The sequence below is a fragment of the Micropterus salmoides genome, unplaced genomic scaffold (genome assembly GCF_014851395.1).
Source record: "Micropterus salmoides isolate LMB-PRFRI ecotype aquatic unplaced genomic scaffold, ASM1485139v1 Ms_hic_scaffold_22, whole genome shotgun sequence".
NCBI lineage: Eukaryota > Metazoa > Chordata > Actinopteri > Centrarchiformes > Centrarchidae > Micropterus > Micropterus salmoides.
In genome coordinates, this window is record NW_024041373.1 from 5902554 (window position 1) to 5924151 (window position 21598).

Genomic DNA, 21598 nt, shown 5'->3' on the forward strand with positions numbered 1-21598 from the left:
TGCATTAATCCTTGTGAGTTTCATTTCTGTTTAAGAGATGTTTCCACTCTGACACGAATGTAATTCTGTGAAAAAATTACAATTGTTACACCTGAAGACCTGACGATCATGCACAGCTGCACAGATTATGGTTATTTTAATTGTCTTTCAGATCCCCACATCAACAATCATTCACTGCTGAAGTGCCTTTGAGTAAGACACTGAATCCAAACCAGCTTCAATGAGAGTGTTGTCTCTAGCTGGCCCTGATCTCTCACCTCCCTGTGGAGGGGGAAATGAAAAGAATATTTCCCACAGGAAACATATAAGGGACGTCTGTATTATTATGTACATACGCTCAGCCCCTTACGGTTGTGTGTTTGTCTGTGTTTATTTTCCAGAGGGTCGGGCGGTATGGCGGAGGGGGAGGAGGCCATGAGCCAGGAGGACTGGAAGGAGAAGTGCATGGTCCTGGAGGCGCTGCTTATGAAGTTCAGAGTGCAGATCATCAAGATTCGAGAACTCACTGCTGACAAGGTCCGTTCAAGTCATTCTGTAAATCTGTAACTGACAAATTTGTCATCGCTGGAACAGTTGTGGCCAAATGGTGAGAGAAACAAGTTTATGACTTAAATGGTGCGAGTTTGAATCGCGTCTGAGTTAGGGGACCGTGTATAGTAAAGCTTCTACACAGGTGAGAGGTCTGTGCAAAGTGGCTCCTCGCTTCCCTGACGTGCGACTCTTCCTCCCATCTTATCTCCTCCAAGTGCAGATGCGAGGAAGAGACGTGAGGATGGAGATATCCAAACAGGGCATCCTCACTCACCCCAGCATCATTTTGGGGAGATGTAAATCACTCACGATGCAAAGCATCTCAGCTGTTTTATAGAAAACCTGCTGACACCTCATGACTACTGCTCCGATATCAATAATAGATCTATTCCTACTGAGGGCATCACAGAATTTGACCAATAGAAATATCACCAATAGACAAGAGGGTATGCACATGACGTCACACAATGCAGTTACGCTCACTGAGTGGCAGAACGACGAGCAGCAGTGTTAGCTTGAATCAGCTAAAACACAAACAACACATCTAAAACGGGAAAGAGCTGGACCACTGGTTCTTTGGTAAGCAGTAAGGATCACTGTCGAGTCCGACTGCTTTTAATTTGAGCAAATAATCACTTGTTTTACTCCCGGTTTGCTAAACGCAGCCATGGTAACAGATGTTTTGCCACTCAGTCCAGCGTGTTCCGGAATGGGAAGTGACATCAACGCATACCCTCTATTAAGAAATGTTTATTGAAAGAACAGAATGGATATGAGAGAGAAACCAGGTTCAAGTGCTCTAAATACAATCTTCTGTAAAGTGAGTCTGTCCCTTTCAGGTTCAGGCTAACAACCGCAGCTGTGCAGATGTATAGGACCCATATTTGGATGTGCTACCTCAAAGTAAAAGTGTTCATGGCTGAGTAGACAAAGTTGTAAATTGATGATTCAGGTTAAAAACAATGGATCTGATCGACACGGAACAATAACTTTGGGGGCGCCTGGCACCAGTTAGCTCACGACTAGCGCCCTATGTACAAAGGCTAAGTCTGTGTAGCAGTGGCCTGTGTTTGAATCCGACCCATGGCCCTTTGCTGTATGTCAACATTTTACAATAATACTGTTTCCACGACAGCCAGCCGTTCCTTTTGCTGTCTCATCAGATCAGAAAGCCAAACTAAACAGATCAGATAGCCAAACTGATTCCTTTTGTAGTGTTGTTGCCTTTCGGTAAAAACCTCAGCATAGAATACACCTATGGTTCCGCACCTCTCGCTCCTTTTCTCCTCCAAGATTGAGGGAACCTCTTCAGTGATGGCTGACCTCAGTGGATTTTTGGAGTGCAGGCTGGAGGAGCGGGGGACAGGAGGAAGCATACTTAGCTGAATGCTTGTCACCTCTGCTGCAATTACGAGCCACCGCACATCGCAGGGGAAGGGTAGGTGATCTCCTGGAAGATTTGGGCACTGCACCAAAGATGATGTCTGAATTTAAAGAATGGCGTCATGTGGTCCTCATAAGTACAGGAGAGGCATGTCTGGTGGGTACAGAGCAATGGGCCGGCCCAAACTGTTCAGTGGCCTAGATCTGAAGCTGCTCTCCAGGGAGGCTGATTAGAGCTCTAATGTAAACAGCAGTCTGACCACAGGGCTCCGCCATGCACTGCATGATGGGATTGACCCAGCTCCAGTCAATTACAGAGTCAAAGTAAGCTCAGCTGGACAGCAAAACAAACTCCCGGAGAGGCTTGGAAGAAAGATTGGCTTTGGTGGGTTTTTGCAGCCCACGTAGCACATGTGAAAGTCTCTGCTGCATAGTTTTGGCCTTATCCTTCCTGTTGACAGGTTGAATTTAACTAGGTTTAAAGCATTTTTCCACTCAACATTGCAAAACACGTGTGTTTTCAAGAAGCCTCTGTGAAACTGTAACGTTATAATTCACCTCAACTTACCTTTTCTCTTCCAGTGGTGTTAACTTAATGTTAGTTAAGTAGATTAGAGCTTAGTTGTCCTGCCTGTGTGAAAGTTTAAATTTCAAAGTAGTCTCCTGTTAGTCTGAAAAGGCTTTTTTAAACTGGGGTCACCACCTCATAGCTCTTAGCCTGTATTAAACTGTTTTGCTCAGTACTCTATAATACAGTATGTGGTGAGTGCATTTGTTGTAAATCTGACAAAGATTTGCAGTAATCCTTTCCTGTTTACCACATACAGAAGATCCCTGATGTACTTCCCAGATCCAGAGTTCAACAGTTTTTCTGAAGGACCAATACTGGCAAAAATATTTTTGGACCGCAGATATTATATATATATATATATATATATAGCATATATAATGAAACATATTGGCTCACTTTTATTAAAAAATGTCAAAATCAGGCATATATAACCAATTCAAAACAAACTTCAAATCTGGGTTTTAATCTCTTATGTTGGTATATAACCTAGGCACAGTCTGGAAGCGTTATCAAGGTATGCAGAGCAGACTGCACTCACAACATGGTATTTTTCGGTACTACTGCAGCTTTCATAATTAACATGTAGTTATTTCACTCATGTAGTTTTGTTGTAGAATGACCCGTCAGTCAACATGTGCTCCCTGACCCCATGATGCACTGAGCTCATCATGTTAACATCCAGACCCCTGCTGGTGTTTTTTCTCTATTGTGGCTCCCACCGCCTCAGCCAGAGCATGTTGTTTTAAAGCTGTGCGGGGGCGCACGATGTACGTCACTATGAAATCCCCCTAATATCTCACTGTGGAGGTGGCTAATGAAAGGATGAAGAAGTCATTTTGAGTGGTTTAGCCCTCTGGTGCTGAAAAAAAACTGTCGGTTGGTGTCTATTCATTGATGCAACAGCAGTATTACTGTACTGGCCATTAGTTCAGTCTGTTATATATGAGTGTATTAGCTCAAGACTCAGACCCTACAGGATAATTTGAGAAAGTTGTATGAGATGAAACGGTAAGATCAACAAAATGTCATCATTTTTAAAGCAATCTCCTTGTAATTGGTAAAAAAAAAAGCTTTCTGTGGTAGCTGCACACCATGCTTCTTCAGCAAATATACATCCATCTAGTTCAGAGACATTTTTTTCAAACTATTTAGCCAAAAGGGTTGCATAGTTTATTGTGTTTTATACGAGTTTTCATCTGTTTTGAGAAGTAAAATGAAAGCAGAGAATTCACCAGCAGATCGAGGACATATTCAATTTAACAATCTGAAACAAGACGATTTACATTACGTCATATTATCTTACCCACCTGGAGATTCTGTGCTACTGGATAGAGAACCGAGATTTATTGAAATGTGATGGAATGATATTAACCATTTTTTTTATCATCCAGGTTTCTTTAAAACGCAGTATGTTTTTGAATTTTCTGTTTCCAAAATATAAATGTCACTTATTGGAAAAAAGTCTTGAGTCAGTAGTGAAACAGTAAGATGAATCTGGGTAGACTTGGCAAACTGCTGAAGTCCTAGAAAGCCTGTGAGCGTGGATGGAGAGGGAAAGAGGGGAAGAAAAAGAAAGAGAGAAAAAATGAAGCCTTGTGTAAAGATTTCCGCCCAAGGGAGGAAATACCCAGTTTAGTAAACTGTGTGTGGTGTGTGTGTGTGTGTGTGTGTGTGTGTGTGTGTGTGTGGTGTGTGTGTGTGTGTGTGTGTTGCACAAGATGTGAGTTGAAGCATTCCATATGTGCACGTGTATCTGTCCAGGTCAAGTCAGATTAATTTATAAACTGTTTTTAACGTAAATCTTTGCACAAAAGTGAAAACACACAATGTGTGTGTGGGTGCAGCTATTTGGGAGGGACGTTAGTTTTGGCCAGCGGGGGCCTCCAGCTCTAACAGTAGGCTATACATCTCATGAAGGAGACAAAGAGGCCATGTGTGTTACATTTTCTGTGTCAGCCTCCCCCCTTCATCCTAACACACTTGCTGATCATTTTTATTCTGTCTCTGCCAAAAAGAGTGAACCTCACCCCTATCAGCATTTTGAATGAGGTGAAATGCAAATGATAAATGAACAGAATCCAACCCTTTTATAATTCAAGATGGTTTGTCACCATATTGCAGCACTCCGCTGAAGGCATACTCTTTCCTCACAAATATGTAGTTTCATTTTTTAAAGGCTAAATTATTTCCTGAAACAGCTGGGCGCTGCAGGTTACTCAAACAGGAGTAAATAGTAAGTTGGCTGGGGACTGATTTCAGCTGCAGATGAATACACATTTGGTGGAGCTCTGCAGCGCAGAGGGAAAAGATATACAGAATATTAGAGACACACACAACACTTTGGAGTTGATACATTCATTGTTGATTTGGTATTTTTATGGGATTTTAAATTCAATCCAGCTTTACTGGCATGAATGTAAAACAACAATATTACCAAAGCTACAAATAAATTACAAAATAACAATTAATCTTTCAATCAATTAATCACTATAAAAATAATGATAATTAATAAATATATCTATATTAAAAATAAATAAATAAAACGTGTGTGTGTGAGTGTGTGTACATAAATAATTTAAAAAATCTATCAAATGTGAGAAAAAAAGGAACAATCACTTAAATAAGAGACAATGAAAATAATAATTTGGTTGATTTGGTGATAATAAGTAAAATACAGAACATCACCAGATTTATATACACACAGAATACACACACACACACACACACACACACACACATCCATAACGTACAAACAGTAGACGTGCACCCAAAACCGCAAAGGGTGGAGTGGCATATTCTAATTTGGTCTTCCATTCTGATTGATTCCACATACGGTATAAACGCAACATCCTCCTCTGTGGTAGGCGGGGTTTGACTGTGACATGTCAGCAGGTTCAAAAATAGTATTTTACACATCACCTTGATGCATTGTACAATGTCATTCAATGTTTATACATGTAAAACTGTTGTTGATACACCCGGTTACTAGCGCTCAACAACAACTGATAATGCGTCTGCTATGAGTCACCATTTTAGTGGGAACGCTCATTTTTGCTTTTCATTTTCACGCAGACAAAATAAAATCAAAATGATGATGTGATTTTTGCTGGCGTCTGCTGCACAAAACAAGCGTGTTCCCTTACGTCTGGAGAATATTATTTGTAGGCCGGGGCTTCTCTGTAGCAGCACACTGCTTCATTTACAATGATAATATGCTGTGACACATCTTTATCAAAAAATTGTAGCTCCTCCGATTTGGCTATTTTGCTTGGCCGTATCACAATTTTGATAAAGTTTCAATTAAATGTTCAGCCTTACGACTACACACGGACATCCCCTTGAAATTTCCATCTCTAGCCGCCTAGTCAGAGTGTGGTGATCCCTCTGTTTATCCCCAGTTTTCATTTTATTTGACATATTTGACTTGTTTGAACTATAGTATATGGAGTTGGCCGGTGAACATATTTTTTGTCCTAGCTGTAACTATATTTGGTGAACCTCTTTTGACTGAAGCTGTAGGTCAGCGCTGTGAGTCGCAGCGTCTACAGAAAGAGGCTTTGTGAGCTGGCTGTCTGGCTGCGGATGGAGCGATGGTGGGGGGGGGTGGATGGAGTTCAGGGGGAGGTTGGCCACAGAACGCCAGTTGTGGAATTCCAGGAATGGAAGTTGAGCTGGAGTTTGGATCTGAAGAGGGGATTGACTGCAGAGGTGATAAAGCTTTTCTTTTTTCTTTTGGAGCGTATAGCGGCTGAGGGAGAGAGGGGAGCGGGTCACGTGTGTGTTTGTCAGGCCTAGACACGGTGATGCAGCAGGAGTGCTCATGCTGTGTGTGAGTGCATTTCAGAGGGCAGGCAGTAGGCTGTAACTCTTGAAATGACCGTAATGTAAACCTTAACCCCTCGTTCATCCCAGCTGAGCTGCACAGGGTATGACACACACACCCAGACTGAATTCATCCTGTATATAACATACAGAGAAAACACACACACTCGCACACATGTCCTGATACACAGGGGAATATCATCAGCATCAGACATGTGTTCATGGTTTTTTATATGTTGTTATGTCTGAGTCCCCAGCTCTTCCCTACAGTATACATGCCCTGTAATTAACTCTGCCAGTTGCTATATCTGTTATTGAGAGGCACATGTGGTTTGGTATTTGTGGTGCAGCAGGGGATCTATATAGAGAGCGTGTGTTTGTGTGAGATATATTAACCTTTTTCATGTCTGCTTTCAAACATAAAAGTACGTTCAATTGGCAAAGTCTTTTTTTTTAAGTGAAAGTGACGTGCAAGTGTTTTTGTGGTATGTAAAATCAAAAATAACAACAAAAACGGACCAGAGAACTCTCATGTTATTGTCACGTTTGTCACTTCAGCACAAATGGATACGTTTGTCCACATCTCCAAAACCAGATGTGAAAGCACTGACATGAATACACACAGATGTATAGCAGTCATTTCCAGTGTGGACTGACGGTGACAATCTCATCAAATTTTGTCCGTAGAATCAGATTCTCCAAAATCAGCCTGAAATGGCAAGTGAAACAGTGGCTGCATAGAGGCCTCGCTCCCACTCCAAAGAACATTGTGCAGTGGAAAGACTGAGTGGCTCCGGCAGGGTGTGTCTCCTTTTGGACAGAGCCGGGTCCACTTCGTCTGGTCTCTGGATGTTAACAGAGGCAGGGGAAAGCTGGAGCACGGCCATGCCAGTCTCCGCTGGCTGCATCCACACTGCAGCTACATGCCGTTATCGCCCTCCACGGTAGTTTACCTACAGTTTGGTTATGAGACAGAACAGCAGCTGCATTAGCTAATGTCAGCGCTAATTTGTTGATTTCTACAGTGCATGCAACAGAACCACAGTGGACACCAAGTATTTGGCAACATCAGTACATTATGACATGAGTGTGTTGGCTGTAAGTCGTTTTCCACTTCTAAAACATTGTACTAAGGTTACTAAGAAAACTACGTTACGTTAAGGAATTTTGGTGGAGGAGCTGAATGGAACCAAAACAAATTTTTGTTTATTTAAATAATGCAGGGTATCTGCAAAATATTTTCCTCATAAATGGCCTTATAAGGCATTAAAAAGCCAAACACTTAATTTGACAAATGTTTTTATACATAACTTCAGTAACGTTGGTTATAAAATATTTCTGTTTTTCCGAATGCAAGCTGTCAATAGACATTGTACACCTATAAACTAAAAGTGGGATTGTTATGACAGTGGATTGTGCTGCAGGAAGCTGTCTAATCCCTTTTTGTGGAGTTTCAGTGAGCACCACCAAGACTTATATAAACTTAAATGAATTAGTGATTTTTAAAAACTCTTAAATTGAATGTGGGGAACTCTGCAGTAACCCTGTAATGGGCGCAGGTAGCTGAAAGAAATACCAAACAATGCTGACATAAACTGAAACCTTAGCCTTAGCGGTTGGGTCTCAGCTGTATAAAAGGCCTATGATTGGTAAACTACTGTATATTTTACCTGTTTGCTCTTTATACACTATATTTACTTCACAATAATTGACTTCCTCCATTATTGTCAGTACTCTGTCCTATTCTTGGCTACATCCGATTCGCTGGTGTGTCAGCTCCAACTTCCCCCGCAGGGATTGTTCTAAGTTTCCTCTAATTTGTATGTGTATATGTGCTCACGTAGCAAATTGTTTTAACCATGGTGGTTGTAGAGCTGCTACTCTAGAGAATTTCCATGAACATTCCTACATTATTTTCCTTCATAAAGCCGCTGAGGTTTGAGAGAGTTTCCTCAGAAGACACTGGTTTCTCTGCTGCTTCCGCCACTTTGAGCTGAGGAATTTCAGAGGAATGTTGCTCATAAAGTAGTCTCTCTCACTCCTCGATTCCCACAGGCTTTCTCTTCCTTGTGTATGTGTGCATCTAGTGTATCTGCCTGTGTATCCATCCGTGTGTTAATGTGTATGTGTGTGTGTGTGTATTAACACACTCCTTCCAGGTTCCACATGGTCTGCTCTGATCTCAGTACACAAAGAGCTGGTTGTACCTTTATAGAGGTGACACCTCATCATCATTATGTAACTGGTTAAAGGTGCTATATGCAGCACTTACGCAGAAATGAAACTACCTCATCAATTCTGAGTATAGGTGTGGTGTCGTAAACAAATGGACCCACTGCCAAAAGAGTTGGCAGCTTCTTCTTTGTAGTTAGTGTTATAGTTGGCGCATTGGAGACACTTTAAGAGACGTACTGGCGACTGACGCTAGTGCCATGCGTTTTAGCCTCCGGGTCCCATTCTCGGCAGGAGCCGGTTACATATAGTTAGGGAAGTCTGCTGGATCGTTTTAGGATGCTACCCTTCTAGCACAAACAGAGCTAAAGGTTTCTGAGTTGTTCACAAAGATTGCATTGCAGCAGTCTTGATCCTGGCTGGCTCATCACTAGTGCATCCATCCCGTTTACAAAGGCTTAGACCTTGCTGCAGGAGGTCAAACACGTAACGCCCTCAGCATGCTGCGCCCCCTCAGGCCACAGGAAACGGACCTCAACCACGATTCAAGGCAGACCCGCGGCCCTTCACTACATATCGCCCCCTTTCTCTCTCATAAATTTCCTGTCACTCTTCAGCTGTCCAATCACAAATAAAGGCCAAAATGCCCTAAAAAATACCTTTAAAAAAAAATTACTTAAAAAAAGTACAAATGCAAGCTATGAAAAATAAATGAACTATCCTATCATGAGGTTGTAGAAACTATATTTTTATGAAGGGATTTTATATGAGGAAGCCATTGTAGATAAAAGCCTCAAATGTAAATGCACGTTGCACACTCTAAACACTCTTTTGAGTCAGAAATGCCCAAGACCAGCTGCAAAGCATCTGCTCTTTTCCAGTGCAGCAGCATTATCTGGAGTTCTCATTCAGCTCTAGCGTGCAGCACTTTCTTTGGCTTTATTTGGCGCTGTTTTGTTTGGCTTGGGACTAAAGTGGAGCTGATACTTCACCCTCATGTATATGCAAAGCATTGTGGTCAGAAGAGCTATGGGGACATAAGGACTAATTACAATTACTGTGTAGTTTGTGGATGTGCTTGTATAAGACATGATAAAAAATATTGGGCTCTTCCTTTCCCAGATTCAGCAGTTGGAGACACAGGTGATCGATGCAGAAAAACGGGCCTTCACCGCTCACCAGCAGGTACGGCTCCAAACTAGCGTGTAATGTGTGTACATTTGCCCATATGTGTTTGTGTGGGTATGTGTCTGCACAGTATGTTTGTGTGATTTCAGGTGCAGTGGATGGAGGAGAAGCTGAAAGCTCCAGACAGTCAGTCCGGAGACTCAGAGGTGCGTTTGTTTCAGCGGTGCCAGGAGCTGCAGGCCTTGGTGCAGGAGAAGGAGGACGTCATCGCCCAGCTGGAGCAGCAGCTGGAGGAGCAGGTAAAATACAAACACATGAAGAATGTCATCAAAGCACCAGATGGATTGGATGGATTGCTTGTCTTCCAGGTGCAAAAGAATGTAGAGGAAGGTTTGCGATCAGCATTCATAAACACAAAGACGCTTACAACTTAAAAAATTCTCTTATGTCTGCACACCTGCCAGCTGTCATGCAATGGGAATGTGGACAATCTTAGATGGAATTGCCTGATCAAAACCTAAATGTCCTCTTTCACCAGAAACAGATCCGACTTCAAGATGCCAAAACAGTGGAGGAGAAAGCAGCTAAGATCAAGGAATGGGTGATGCTAAAGTTGTCAGAGGTAAATAAATTATGGAATTGGATAAAAAGTTGTCCGAACTGATTTATATAGATGGAAAAATGGCATTAGGTTCACCAGTATCTCATTCCCTTTAATAATCCCCTGGTCCAAGAGGGGGTTGTATGAAACATATTTATTCTTCAGTTTGAGGTGGAGAACGCAGCGTTAAGAGAAACCAACAAGCAACAGGAGGCTCAGATTGTGGAGTTACAGAAACAGGTGGAGGGTAAGTGCCTTTTATGTCTTGAGTCATCCATATTTTCACATTCAAATGTGTTTTTATGTCAAAATTAGCTTGATGATATCTCGATGAGGACACTAAAACAAGTGCTAGTATCAAGTGCATGTGCATCATTGTGTAACAGACTGTTTGTGTGTTTGCAGCCTTTGAGCAGAGGTGTGGCGGTGCACGAGGAGCCCTGTGCAGACCAGGTGAGGCCCAGCGTCTTAGCAGCCTGACGTTTGGCTGTTTCCAGGTGAGGGGGAAGAGCCCCCAGGTCCTTACTGGACCGGCACCCTCCCAGAGGACCCTCAGCACCCAGGGAGAGACTGAGGAAAGGGATAAAAATGGTAAGTCCCCATAGATTCACAGCTGTGGATATGGAAACAGCTTCTGGCAGTGAGTATGTTTCTGGGTGAAGTAGGACACAGGAAGGCACAGTTTCATAGTGGAACAGTGACTCAGAAGACCTTTTTAACCATTAGGTCATATCCATGGTGTCTTAAGCACAGGTTTTCACTACTGTATTACTGCATCTCCCTTAGAAAGTGTGTTAATTGTATTCGACTGGAAGGCCAGAGCATGGATTGTGAAAAATAAGTTGTTGATGATAAATAATTACATAAATCATGCAACACTTTTTTACTCGTAAGACAGTGTGATAGCCTGCAGTATGTAGACTGTACACTTTGAGCTAACACCAGCATGCTAACATGCTCACACTGACAATGCTAACAGGCTGGCGTTAATCAGGTACAATGTTCACAGTGTTCACGATCTTTGTTTAGCATGTTAGCATTTGCTAATTAGCACTAAAGACAGCTGAGGCTGATGGGAGTGTCATTAGTTTTGCAGGTATTTGGTCATTAACCTAAGCATTGGACAATAATAACAATTTTACTGCATGAAAAATGAAAAGGGTTGATCAACATTAACAAATATATAGATTAGCTATATAAGAAAAGCAAAGCTGTAATTGAATCATTTGTTTGAATAAAGTAGAAATAAACTGATAAGTAATTTAACTTCTTTTCAGTTGATTGATATGAATTTGCCCAGTACTCTGTATAACACAACATAAATTATACAATTATTAATGAATGGCTTTCATGAAAATGCAGCAGAGATTACAACCACCTGCTGGATATGTATTTTCACGTTTGCTTGACAGAGACGAGTAACAAGCACACAGCCTCCTCAGGGACAGACGGGGAAGTCCAGAGACCTGACCAGACTCTGGAGGATGATAGTGCATCTGAAAGCCTGTCCGAGAGAGCATGTGGACCTGCGTCTCGTGGCGTCTCCTCCGTCCTCTCCAGCGCTGCATCAGAGGGGGAGGGAGGAGGAGGGTGTGAGGGCAGAGGAGGAGGCGGAGTGTGTGGTCTGGAGTTCAGCCGCCCCGGCAGCGAGACCTACCTGACTGCCTCGGATGACAGCAGCTCTCTGTTTGACGATGACATGCAGCGTGCCGAGCGACTCGGCTTCTCATCGGACGGGACGCTGGGAGGGTGTAAGGAGGGAGAGGAGGAGGCCCACAGGACCAAGCTGGAGGACTGCGCCTCTGAGGAGCTCAACAAACGTTTCCAGTCACAGAGACTTGACTCCTCATCCTCTTCCAGTGAACCTAACACTCCCAGCCCCATCCTCACACCAGCCCTCACCCCTAAACGACCCAACCCACCCCAGGACCCACGGGACAACCCCGCCTCGCCCAAACAGCCCCGGCTGCGGACCCCAGCGGGGTTCGGGTTGATGAATGTGGCTCTGGCCAAGAAACACCTGAGTCAGCCACCAATCAGCAGCGAGGCAGCGCACGGACAAACACGTAACGCCCTCAGCATGCTGCGCCCCCTCAGGCCACAGGAAACGGACCTCGACCAGGAGCAGGAGATTGGCATGGAGACGGGCGGGGACACGGCTCTTCAAGTCCTCCCTAGTTTACGAGCTGCGTCTATCTTTCTATCCTTGCAGAGCTCACCTGGTCCACCTGAACCTGGTACAGAGATGAGTCCAGAGAATCAGGACTGTGACAGCTCAGCACCTGGCAGCAAACCTCCTACACCCCCTCTACACAGGCTGCCCTCCTGGGTAAAATAATCCAATGATTAATTTAACTGGGATTGATAATGGGTTATAAATGTTACCCTTAACAGGGTGAGAAAGGATCTAAACAGAGGATCTCTGTTTGAAGATTGTTTTACTACAAACTGTAGGTCACATTAATGAACCTACAGTCCATTTCATCCAAGATAAGTCAGTAAATGTATCAAATAACATTCAGACCAGCATGAAAAGATTCATTAAAAAGATTACAAGTTTAAATTCTTAGCAGCATGTTTTGCTTTATAAATGAATGCCGATATAATTTCCTTCTCGCCTTTTCAATACATGCCTGCTACTCCCAGAGCCATCTGCTGCTAAGGTGCACCTTAACAGCAATACAAAGTGTTCAGCCTATAGATAATCAGTGTAATCTAGCATTGTCTTGAAATAGTGTAATAGAAGACACTGGCAGCTGCATATAGAACATGGTAGGTGTGCAGGGTGTGTTGCTGTAAATAAAAAACTACTACTACTCAGGTGTGGCATATCAAGATGCTGATCAGACAGCATGGGGATTGCACAGGTGTGCCTGAGGCTGGCCACAATAAAAGGCCATTTTTGGACATTTCCTTACAAAACATGATTTCTTAGTGGTAGAATTTTAAATATTGACTGCTAATTTTTCCACAGGAGAGTCGTATCTATGCTGTGGCTAAATCAGGAATCAGACTGTCTGAGACGTCCTGCGCAGACCCAGCCAGCAAAGGTTAGACAGATGAGGTCATTTATCAACATTCTTTAGCTCAGTCTCAGCTACAGAGATGTTGAGCTGAACAACGAACTACCTCTACTGTGATCTGTGTTGCAGACCCCTCCCTCCAGTCCTCCTATCCTGCCTTTGTAATGTACACATCCCTCATCTATAAAAACATGACTACACCAGTATACACTACTCTGAAGGGGGTAAGTGCACCTTTACACTGCAGGGGTTACTGCTTGATTTACTTTTAACTCCTGTACAGTCTCATGCTGTTTGTATTTGATCACCTGTGAACTTTACCTCTTTACCCCACTTGCCTTGTCTTGCAGAAAGCCACTCTGCTGAGCAGCAGTCCGTTCTCAGATGAGTCGTCCAGCTCGGAGGAATCGTCTAGCTCGGAAGAGGAGGACGGCTCCCTCTGCAGCTCCCACACCTCCTCCAGCTCCCGCAAGGACAGCAGCCCGGGCAGCCCGCGCTCTCTGAAGAGAGGTACAACACACACGTACACTGGAAGGTTTTTGAGAAATCCCACAGCAGCTGAAGTTAAAACTGCCCTGCAGCACAGGAGCTGCTGTAACCTAAAACAATCACTGCAAGTTTCTATTAGAAATGTATCTGTGACAGCCAAAGGTGGATTTACAGTGGTCTTAATTTACAGTAATTAATGTTGTTGCAGTATTCCTCTGTTTTTTTATACTGTAGACTGTGATACCTGTTCACAAAATGTCTGTTTCTGTTTGTAAGCCATATCCATTTAATTAATGGATATTTAAGGCGCACTAATATAAAAGTATACATTTAGCTAATCATTTTTGCAGCTTTACTGAAAATTGTTATGCAACTTCCACCATAGAAATCTTGAACTGTAATAATCATACAAACATAATGAGGCTGAACAAAGCCTGAAGATAACGACTACTTTCCTTTTTCTTCTCCTCCAGCTGTGTCCATGTCTTCAATGACATCAGAGAGCGACTACGCCATCCCTCCTGATGCCTACTGCACCGACACAGAGTGCTCTGAGCCGGAGCAAAAACTCCCCAAAACCTGCTCTTCAGCCAGTGACAACGGCAAGAGTGTGAGTCAGTGTGCACATGACCCTGGATGTGTTCTTTGGGAGATCGGCCTGTTGATCTACACATTAGATTACAAGCTCCTGAGTTGCATGCTGACATGTCGTCTTTAGGGGCAGGCTCAAGTCAGGATTCAAGTCTTTATAAGCAAACCTGCAGGTCAATGAACAGTGTAATAACACAGCAGTAGTTTTTTATCTTTCAAAGCTGTGTTTTATTAAATAGATTAGACCATGTCCTTTCAATGCATTTTTGGGGGGAACTTTTATAGAGAAACATTTTTAAAAAGAATGAATGGGAATTAAAACTGAACTTTGTTTTGCATTGACTTTAATAAAGACAAGAAACACTGGCATTCAAAATAGTGAGTTTTGTTACTCACCCATACAGATTTACTTTTGTTTATTTATATTCTTATTTCTGCTTGTGCTTTGTTTTTTCCCCACAGACAGTATATACAAACTAAATAAACTGCTTTTTAAACATAAAGTAAAATTAATTAGAGTGATGACCATAATCTGTTAAATGTAAACTCTCCAAAACTGAAAACCTCTAAACAGTAAGAGGGGTTAGTACTGTATATTGTACTTCATACTGAACAGTGTTATATCTTGTAGGAACCGATGGAGAAGTCGGGCTACCTGTTAAAAATGGTGAAGACATGGAAGAAAACTTGGAAAAGACGCTGGTTTGTCCTCAAAGACGGAGAGCTTCTCTACTATAAATCACCTGTGCGTTTCTACAACACTGTTTCTCTTCATTTAGTTGCTTTATTAAGGAATTCACGCATTTTAAATATTGTTTTTGAACTTTTAAATACAATGTACAGGTTTCTTGCTTAACAGTAAGTTATTATTATTTTTAACATAAATTTATGAACATGTGTATCCTTTATATATTTTGGCGTTTATCTTAAATCTAAAGTTTCTTGTTATTAAATGTGGTACGAATGATAATAACTATTCTGCTGAAAGACCCTTTGTATTTATTAAGCTCACTGGCTGTAGGTCTGTAATTCTGTAGCGAGTCGCTGTTTAATGTTATCATTCTTCCACAGAGTGATGTGATCAGGAAACCTCAGGGTCAGATGGAGCTTAACGCCACCAGCAGCATCGCCCGTGGAGAGGGCAAACAAGTTCTTCAGGTATCCAACCCTTATTTTGAGTTTTGTCCACTATTGAATACACATATGTACTCAAACTCAAAATTCTATTTAATCAAATCTTGACCCCTTCCATCAGAGGATTCTGAATTCCTACTCATCCTCACCTTGCCTCTGGCTTTTGTTGTGTGTAGATAGTGACAGGAAAGTGTGTGTACTACCTGAAGGCGGACTCTCCTAACCTGCTGGAAGAGTGGCTCAGGGTGCTGCAGAGCGTGCTCAGAGTAAAAGCTGCCAGTCCTCTCTTCACCCAGCCGGACATTCGCCCCGGCATGAAGGGACTGCTCATCAAGGTGCAGCAACTCAGCACTGGCAAAAAAAAAAAAAAGAAATCTAAATACATAACTTTACCAAAAATGAAAAGGTTGTTCTGTATCTGACAGTCACTCCGATTACTGAAATATGTACTGTGTGTCTCCGGCAGGTGAAGCACGGCTACTCTAAGCGGGTTTGGTGTGCTCTGATTGGAAAGACATTGTACTATTTCCGCAGCCAAGAGGACAAGGTAAGATTCAACGGAAAACCTCCTTAAGTCTTCAGATTGACAGGATGCAGAGACTGTAATGCCCTGCGTCAGGGTTTATGTTTTTGACGTTTTACCTGAAGTTACGTACTCATCTTGGGAAACTGCATGACATCTGCACTCATTTGTACCCACTTTTATAACCGAGGCCCAAAAATGTCTGTAAAGTCAAGCAATAAATCTGAGTGAGTCCATGTGAATTTCCCAAAAACATTTATAAAGGAAGCTTTATTTCAGCAGTGCAACACAAAAGATGTTACCTTATATTTTGTGTGTGTGTGTGTGTGTGTTAATGAACATGTGTGTTTTCCCAGTTCCCCCTGGGTCAGATTAAGCTGTGGGAGGCCCGGGTGGAGGAGGTAGACGGATCAAGAGATTCAGATGACGACCTCAAGTCATGTGGGCGGGGCTTACAGGCGGCACCTTTCACCATCGCCATCCACCCACAGGAGCAAGGTCCGACCTACCTGCTCATCGAGTCACGTCACGAAAAGGTTGTTGCAATTTTTCTGCTCTGCACTTCAAAGAGATTAGTGTTCAGGGCTGTGATGCTTTATTCTTTGTGTCGTCTGTTGGTGAAGTTCGAGTTTCTGGTGCTCTTTTCTTCCATCTCCTTCAGCCACGGTGCCTGTCACTGGTCATTTTCAAGCTCTTCTATTTATTATAAACAAAGCAGAAGGGAAATCTGCTCTTCATCTAGTGCATCAAAACACTGACAGAGAGGGAATCCCTCTTGTGTTCCCATATATTAGTTAATCTAAATTAGCCAAAAAAAATGAAGATCATGTGAATCTCTTATCTATTGATACGTTTAAACTGAACATTGATCATAAGGTCTAATTCTGTTCTCAGTAAGTGTAGTAATGTGAGAATCTGTTGGTCTTGTGTTTATTATTTTACGTGCCTCTGGTGCTGATCACGGATGTTAAAGCTAGGGTAGGCTGTTTATTTCAGCAGCATTTTGTAATCGTTCAGTCGATTAATAGGGCCAATATCTGGCATTATGGGGTCATCAGCATCGGCCGATGCCTGCACTCACAAGACCGATATAAATAAAAATGTCTGCAGGCACATCTGCAGGAATCCTTGTCAGTGTGGCTGCTGTGGAATGATGTTAGCACTTCCCCTTGTGAGTTTGGTGAAAGGTGGTGAAAAGTTAGTTTTGAGCTGAATGTCCTCAAGTCACCATCGTCTCTTCTAAATGTTAACATGTTTTTTCCATCTTAAATGACAGCAAATCTAATCTAAAACATTATTATTATTATTATTATCTGCTATTATTTGCAATATATATTTAATGCTGTTACTAGCATTAAATATATATTGTTATACTGTAGAGAAAAATGCAGTTGAATAACAAAGTGTACCCTGCTGTCCCTTATGTCCTGAAATCTACAGCACAACCCAGAGTATTTTTCTATTTCATTAATAAAGATTCCATCTAAAACAACACATTACTGGCTAAGATAACATTAGCATTAACATATACTTATGGTTGAAGGACAATCAGGTCTGTAGTCAGTGAGCTATGAGACACTGAATGTGGCCAGTGTATGTTTACTGTGTGCATGGTAAAATTCTTGCAATGACAGTTTGTTTATTTTTGTATTTGGATTGTTGATGTGTTTATTATGGTCTTGGGAGGTTTGGATACTTTCAAAATCAAGCTGTCTGTCACTTGTTTCTCCATCGTTGCCCATCCCAGCTTTAACGTCTGTGTCTGTGTAGGATACGTGGCTGTACCATTTGTCCGTGGCAGCAGGCACCACAGTGGGTAAAGTTGGCACTGAGTTCGAACAACTGGTGGGAAAACTCTTCCAGCTGGATGGAGATCCAAGTGAGTGCTACAAATGTTCAGTTTCTTATTTCTGATTGTGTTTTACTAATAGCTAACTGCATGTACATACATCACACAAACATCAAGTTGCAACTGTAATATTACATATAATAAATACAGGCCTTGATGAGATGATCTGATCGTGGGATGAGATGTGTGTTTTTATGACTTTTACCATCAACATCATCACGAACCAAAGTTCTTAAATATCTGAGGATTTAGACCGTGTTTTCACTTCCTTCAACTACCTACTGGAGCTATTACAAAGACATCACAGCTCTAAATACAAATCAGTGAATTTACTTGTTCTTTTTTTCTATTTGACATGCAAAACAAGATGTGGAAAAAAGGTACTGGTGGGAATACTTTAGAACAGCCCCTAAATTGATTTTTAGCATGTACATATGTGTCTATGAAGATTCTCAGTCATCCAGGTCATAGTTATCCAACGAAGGTTAAAATCAAGGGCAACTGGACTTGGTTGAAGATACTGGAAGACGTTTCGTCCCTCATCTAAAGGACTTCTTCGTGTTCCTTGTTGCTGTGACGACAGTCGTTAAGACTACCTGTGGCCAAGACTGAACGACCATCGTTGGTATCTTCACCTGAGGCCAATAGGTTACGTTTGTTGAGTTTCCTGGGAAGCGATGAAAGGACAGCATTGTAAGTGGGGGATAAGTGGTGGCGTAGACCCACTAACGAACCAGCGGTATCGATGACCCTGGCCAACGACCCCACTGAGGTTAAATAGCTGAGTTTCCCTGCCAGTCAGTCAGAACTGAAGAAGTCCTCTGGATGAGGGACGAAACGTCTTCCAGTATTTTCAACCAAGTCCAGTTGCCCTTGACTTTAACCTTCGTTGGACATGTAAATATGTGTTTTCCGACTTTATTTTGGGATCTTTTACAAAACGTGTTGTCACTGTCTTTGTTTTTTTCTGTCTTTATTTTCCTTCCTTGTGTGGAGCACATCGCATTTTATTCAATATGTTTAACATGTGCTTATTATTGACCTCAGCTAGTAGTCTGTCCCTCTGTCTTTCAGACTCTCAGCTCTGGAGACATCCCATGTTGTGTTTCAGTAAGGAAGCTCTGTCGTCTCCTCTCACCACCCTGCCTTCACAAGCTCTGCAGACAGAGGCCATTAAACTATTTAAGGTACACGCACACACAGACACATAGCAGTGATATCCAGATTTGTCCACAGACCCCTATCTGAACAAATAATCATATATTAATAATATATTAATAATAATAATAAATACCATATAACTTACAGTGTCATAAACTAAATGATTTAGGCACTGTCCTGCATATGTCTGAATGTTACTGTGGATGTTAAAGTAAATCTTTATATTGTTAATTAATAAGACAACACAAAGATCCTGTAGCTTCAATCTGAAACAATGTTTCAATGATAAATCACAAGCACAGACAATCTCCCTTCCTGCGTCTGTCTTTTAAACTCTATTGAACTATCATCTCTCCTCAGACCTGTCAGCTTTTCATCAACGTGGCCATCGATGCTCCTGCCATCGACTACCATGTCTCCCTGGCCCAGAGTGCTTTGCAGGTGTGTCTGGCCCACCCCGAGCTTCAGAATGAGTTCTTCTGCCAGCTCATTAAACAGACCCGCAGGAGACAGCCACACGGCCATCCGGGACCCCTGCAGGTTTGCATTCTCACCACATGAGGGCAGCAGCAGTATGTGTCATTTAACGGAAAGACCTCTGAAATCAGAATTACAGGGTGTCTGAAAAAGTTTGGAATCATCACAGTTCACTGAATGATCTTTTTTTTTTAATGCTTGGAAAAAACATGGATCCAATCAGTTTAAAAGTATGTTCAGCATGGTTATCACTTTAAATTCAAAACTGCACTTTGGAGAGCCTTGTCTCACTTGTGTTGGTATGATAAGCAAAAGAGATTTTATATGCAAATCTCCATCCACTGTCACCCTGTAGTCATTTGATCTTCTACATCCTGTAACCAGCAGAGGGTAACCATGCAATTTGAATGTTCAGCCTTCCTGATGTTTTGAAAGAGATGTCTAATTCCAAAGTATGAATATGTCTCAGCCAGCTCTGCTTAGAGATTTAGACACAACAGAATGATTCATTCAACATAATCCTGTAGCTTCTTTGTGATGTTGTACATGAATGAACAAGATGTCACTAACGAACCCGATCAAAACTAGTTACACTTGTTTCATGGTAAACAATATGCAAATTGCAGTTCTTCAGTCTCCCTCTCACATGCTGCACTGTACAGATTCTCTTCCTCATATTTGTGACATTTTCTCAAGAACATGTTTGGTGACAGTGTGTCATTTCATTTAGGGTTGGCAGTTTCTAGCCTTGTGCGTGGGGTTGTTTCTGCCTCAGCATCCATTCCTCTGGCTGCTCCAGGGTCACCTCAAAAGACACGGTGACTCCAGGTGAGAACACTTCAGGGGCCCGATCATTAGTACAAAGAACAAAGGCACAAAAAAATTACCAAAACAAACAGAATTGTTTCTCCCCAAAATGAACTCTTGACAACTCTTGTGTGAGGCCCAAGTTGTCTTACATACTATAATTAGGTATTACTGACAGAGCGTGTCACAGACCCACATTTCAGCCAATCATGCTGTACTCATTTCTGTGGTGGCATCTGCTGTGCTAAGAAAACAGTACTTTTCTCTGTGCGTCTGCCTCAGACAAACATAATGCAGACTACAGCACAGTTTCTTGCCGTGCATGTATTTGAATACAATTTGGCTGCTCTTTCCATGACTTCCCTCCAGGGATATCCGGAATGTTAGATCAGCTTGAAAAATAGCTCTTTATGTAATGAAGCAATGAACATTGTAACTTAACTATGACTCGAGGAAAGGGCCACTGCATACATTACACAGATGAAGTTCAGTTTTACTCATCACAAGGGGCCACACCTCAGCGTGTGAAGAGTTGTATAATATCTTTGTGATGATGTCATCGGGGTTATCTCGGATTAGGTTTTCAGCATAGACTGTTTTCAGCCATTATTAACGGAATTACCTGAGTATTAAACTGAAGGTGTGGAGACTGGAAGACGTGGGAGGAGCAGTATTTTTGGAACGTGACCCTTACTAGGCACTAAAAGTGATATCTCTGCTTCTGTTGCTTTGATTCCACCATTCTTTTTAAAATTTGTCTCCTCCTACCGTATGGAAGTGCAACAGTCGATTGCAGGAGTGCCCCTATGAAGTTTGAAGAAAATACAGCATAAACATAGGTATATGGTGATCACTAACTTGAGCATGTTCACTAAGTGAACACAGGAATATTGTTCACGTTGATTTTCATAACTTCCTTAATTGTTGTTGCTTCGACTGTTAACGTTTTAAGGTGCTCTGAGTGAATTTCAATTAGTGTACGTAATTTTACTTTATACACACACCACTGACATACCACCGTCTCCCTCTTGTTCATAGAACTGAAGTGGGTAAGTATGCCATTTACTGCCAGCGCTCTATGGAGCGGACCCAGCAGAAGGGCGAGCGGCAGGCCAGACCATCCCGTATGGAGATCCTGTCGATACTTCTGAGGAATCCTTATCATCACTCCCTTCCATTCAGCGTGCCTGTTCACTTCCTCAACAATACCTACCAGGTAATACCACAACACGCAGGAAGATAGCTAACAACAATAACAGTGAAGGCTTCAACACTAGTTCATGCCAACAGTTTTAATCTTGCTGCAACACTCTCACATCATAGCCTCTAATCACAC

General features: G+C 42.2%; 1 protein-coding gene across 1 annotated transcript in view; it reads left to right on the forward strand.

The window, feature by feature from the left end:
* Positions 1 to 21598, forward strand: part of plekhh2 (pleckstrin homology domain containing, family H (with MyTH4 domain) member 2) — a 31325-nt gene that overhangs the window by 2206 nt on the left and 7521 nt on the right. Inside the window, exons 2-22 of the mRNA XM_038737682.1 lie at positions 381 to 516; positions 9602 to 9664; positions 9757 to 9906; positions 10146 to 10229; positions 10374 to 10455; positions 10614 to 10799; positions 11621 to 12537; positions 13183 to 13258; positions 13361 to 13455; positions 13582 to 13741; positions 14194 to 14330; positions 14943 to 15056; positions 15383 to 15469; positions 15622 to 15780; positions 15912 to 15992; positions 16325 to 16504; positions 17739 to 17847; positions 18892 to 19004; positions 19339 to 19518; positions 20186 to 20283; positions 21301 to 21478. Coding sequence (XP_038593610.1) covers positions 394 to 516; positions 9602 to 9664; positions 9757 to 9906; positions 10146 to 10229; positions 10374 to 10455; positions 10614 to 10799; positions 11621 to 12537; positions 13183 to 13258; positions 13361 to 13455; positions 13582 to 13741; positions 14194 to 14330; positions 14943 to 15056; positions 15383 to 15469; positions 15622 to 15780; positions 15912 to 15992; positions 16325 to 16504; positions 17739 to 17847; positions 18892 to 19004; positions 19339 to 19518; positions 20186 to 20283; positions 21301 to 21478 — 3372 coding nt within the window. The 5' untranslated portion in view covers positions 381 to 393. The remainder of the gene's footprint in view (positions 1 to 380; positions 517 to 9601; positions 9665 to 9756; positions 9907 to 10145; positions 10230 to 10373; positions 10456 to 10613; positions 10800 to 11620; positions 12538 to 13182; positions 13259 to 13360; positions 13456 to 13581; positions 13742 to 14193; positions 14331 to 14942; positions 15057 to 15382; positions 15470 to 15621; positions 15781 to 15911; positions 15993 to 16324; positions 16505 to 17738; positions 17848 to 18891; positions 19005 to 19338; positions 19519 to 20185; positions 20284 to 21300; positions 21479 to 21598) is intronic.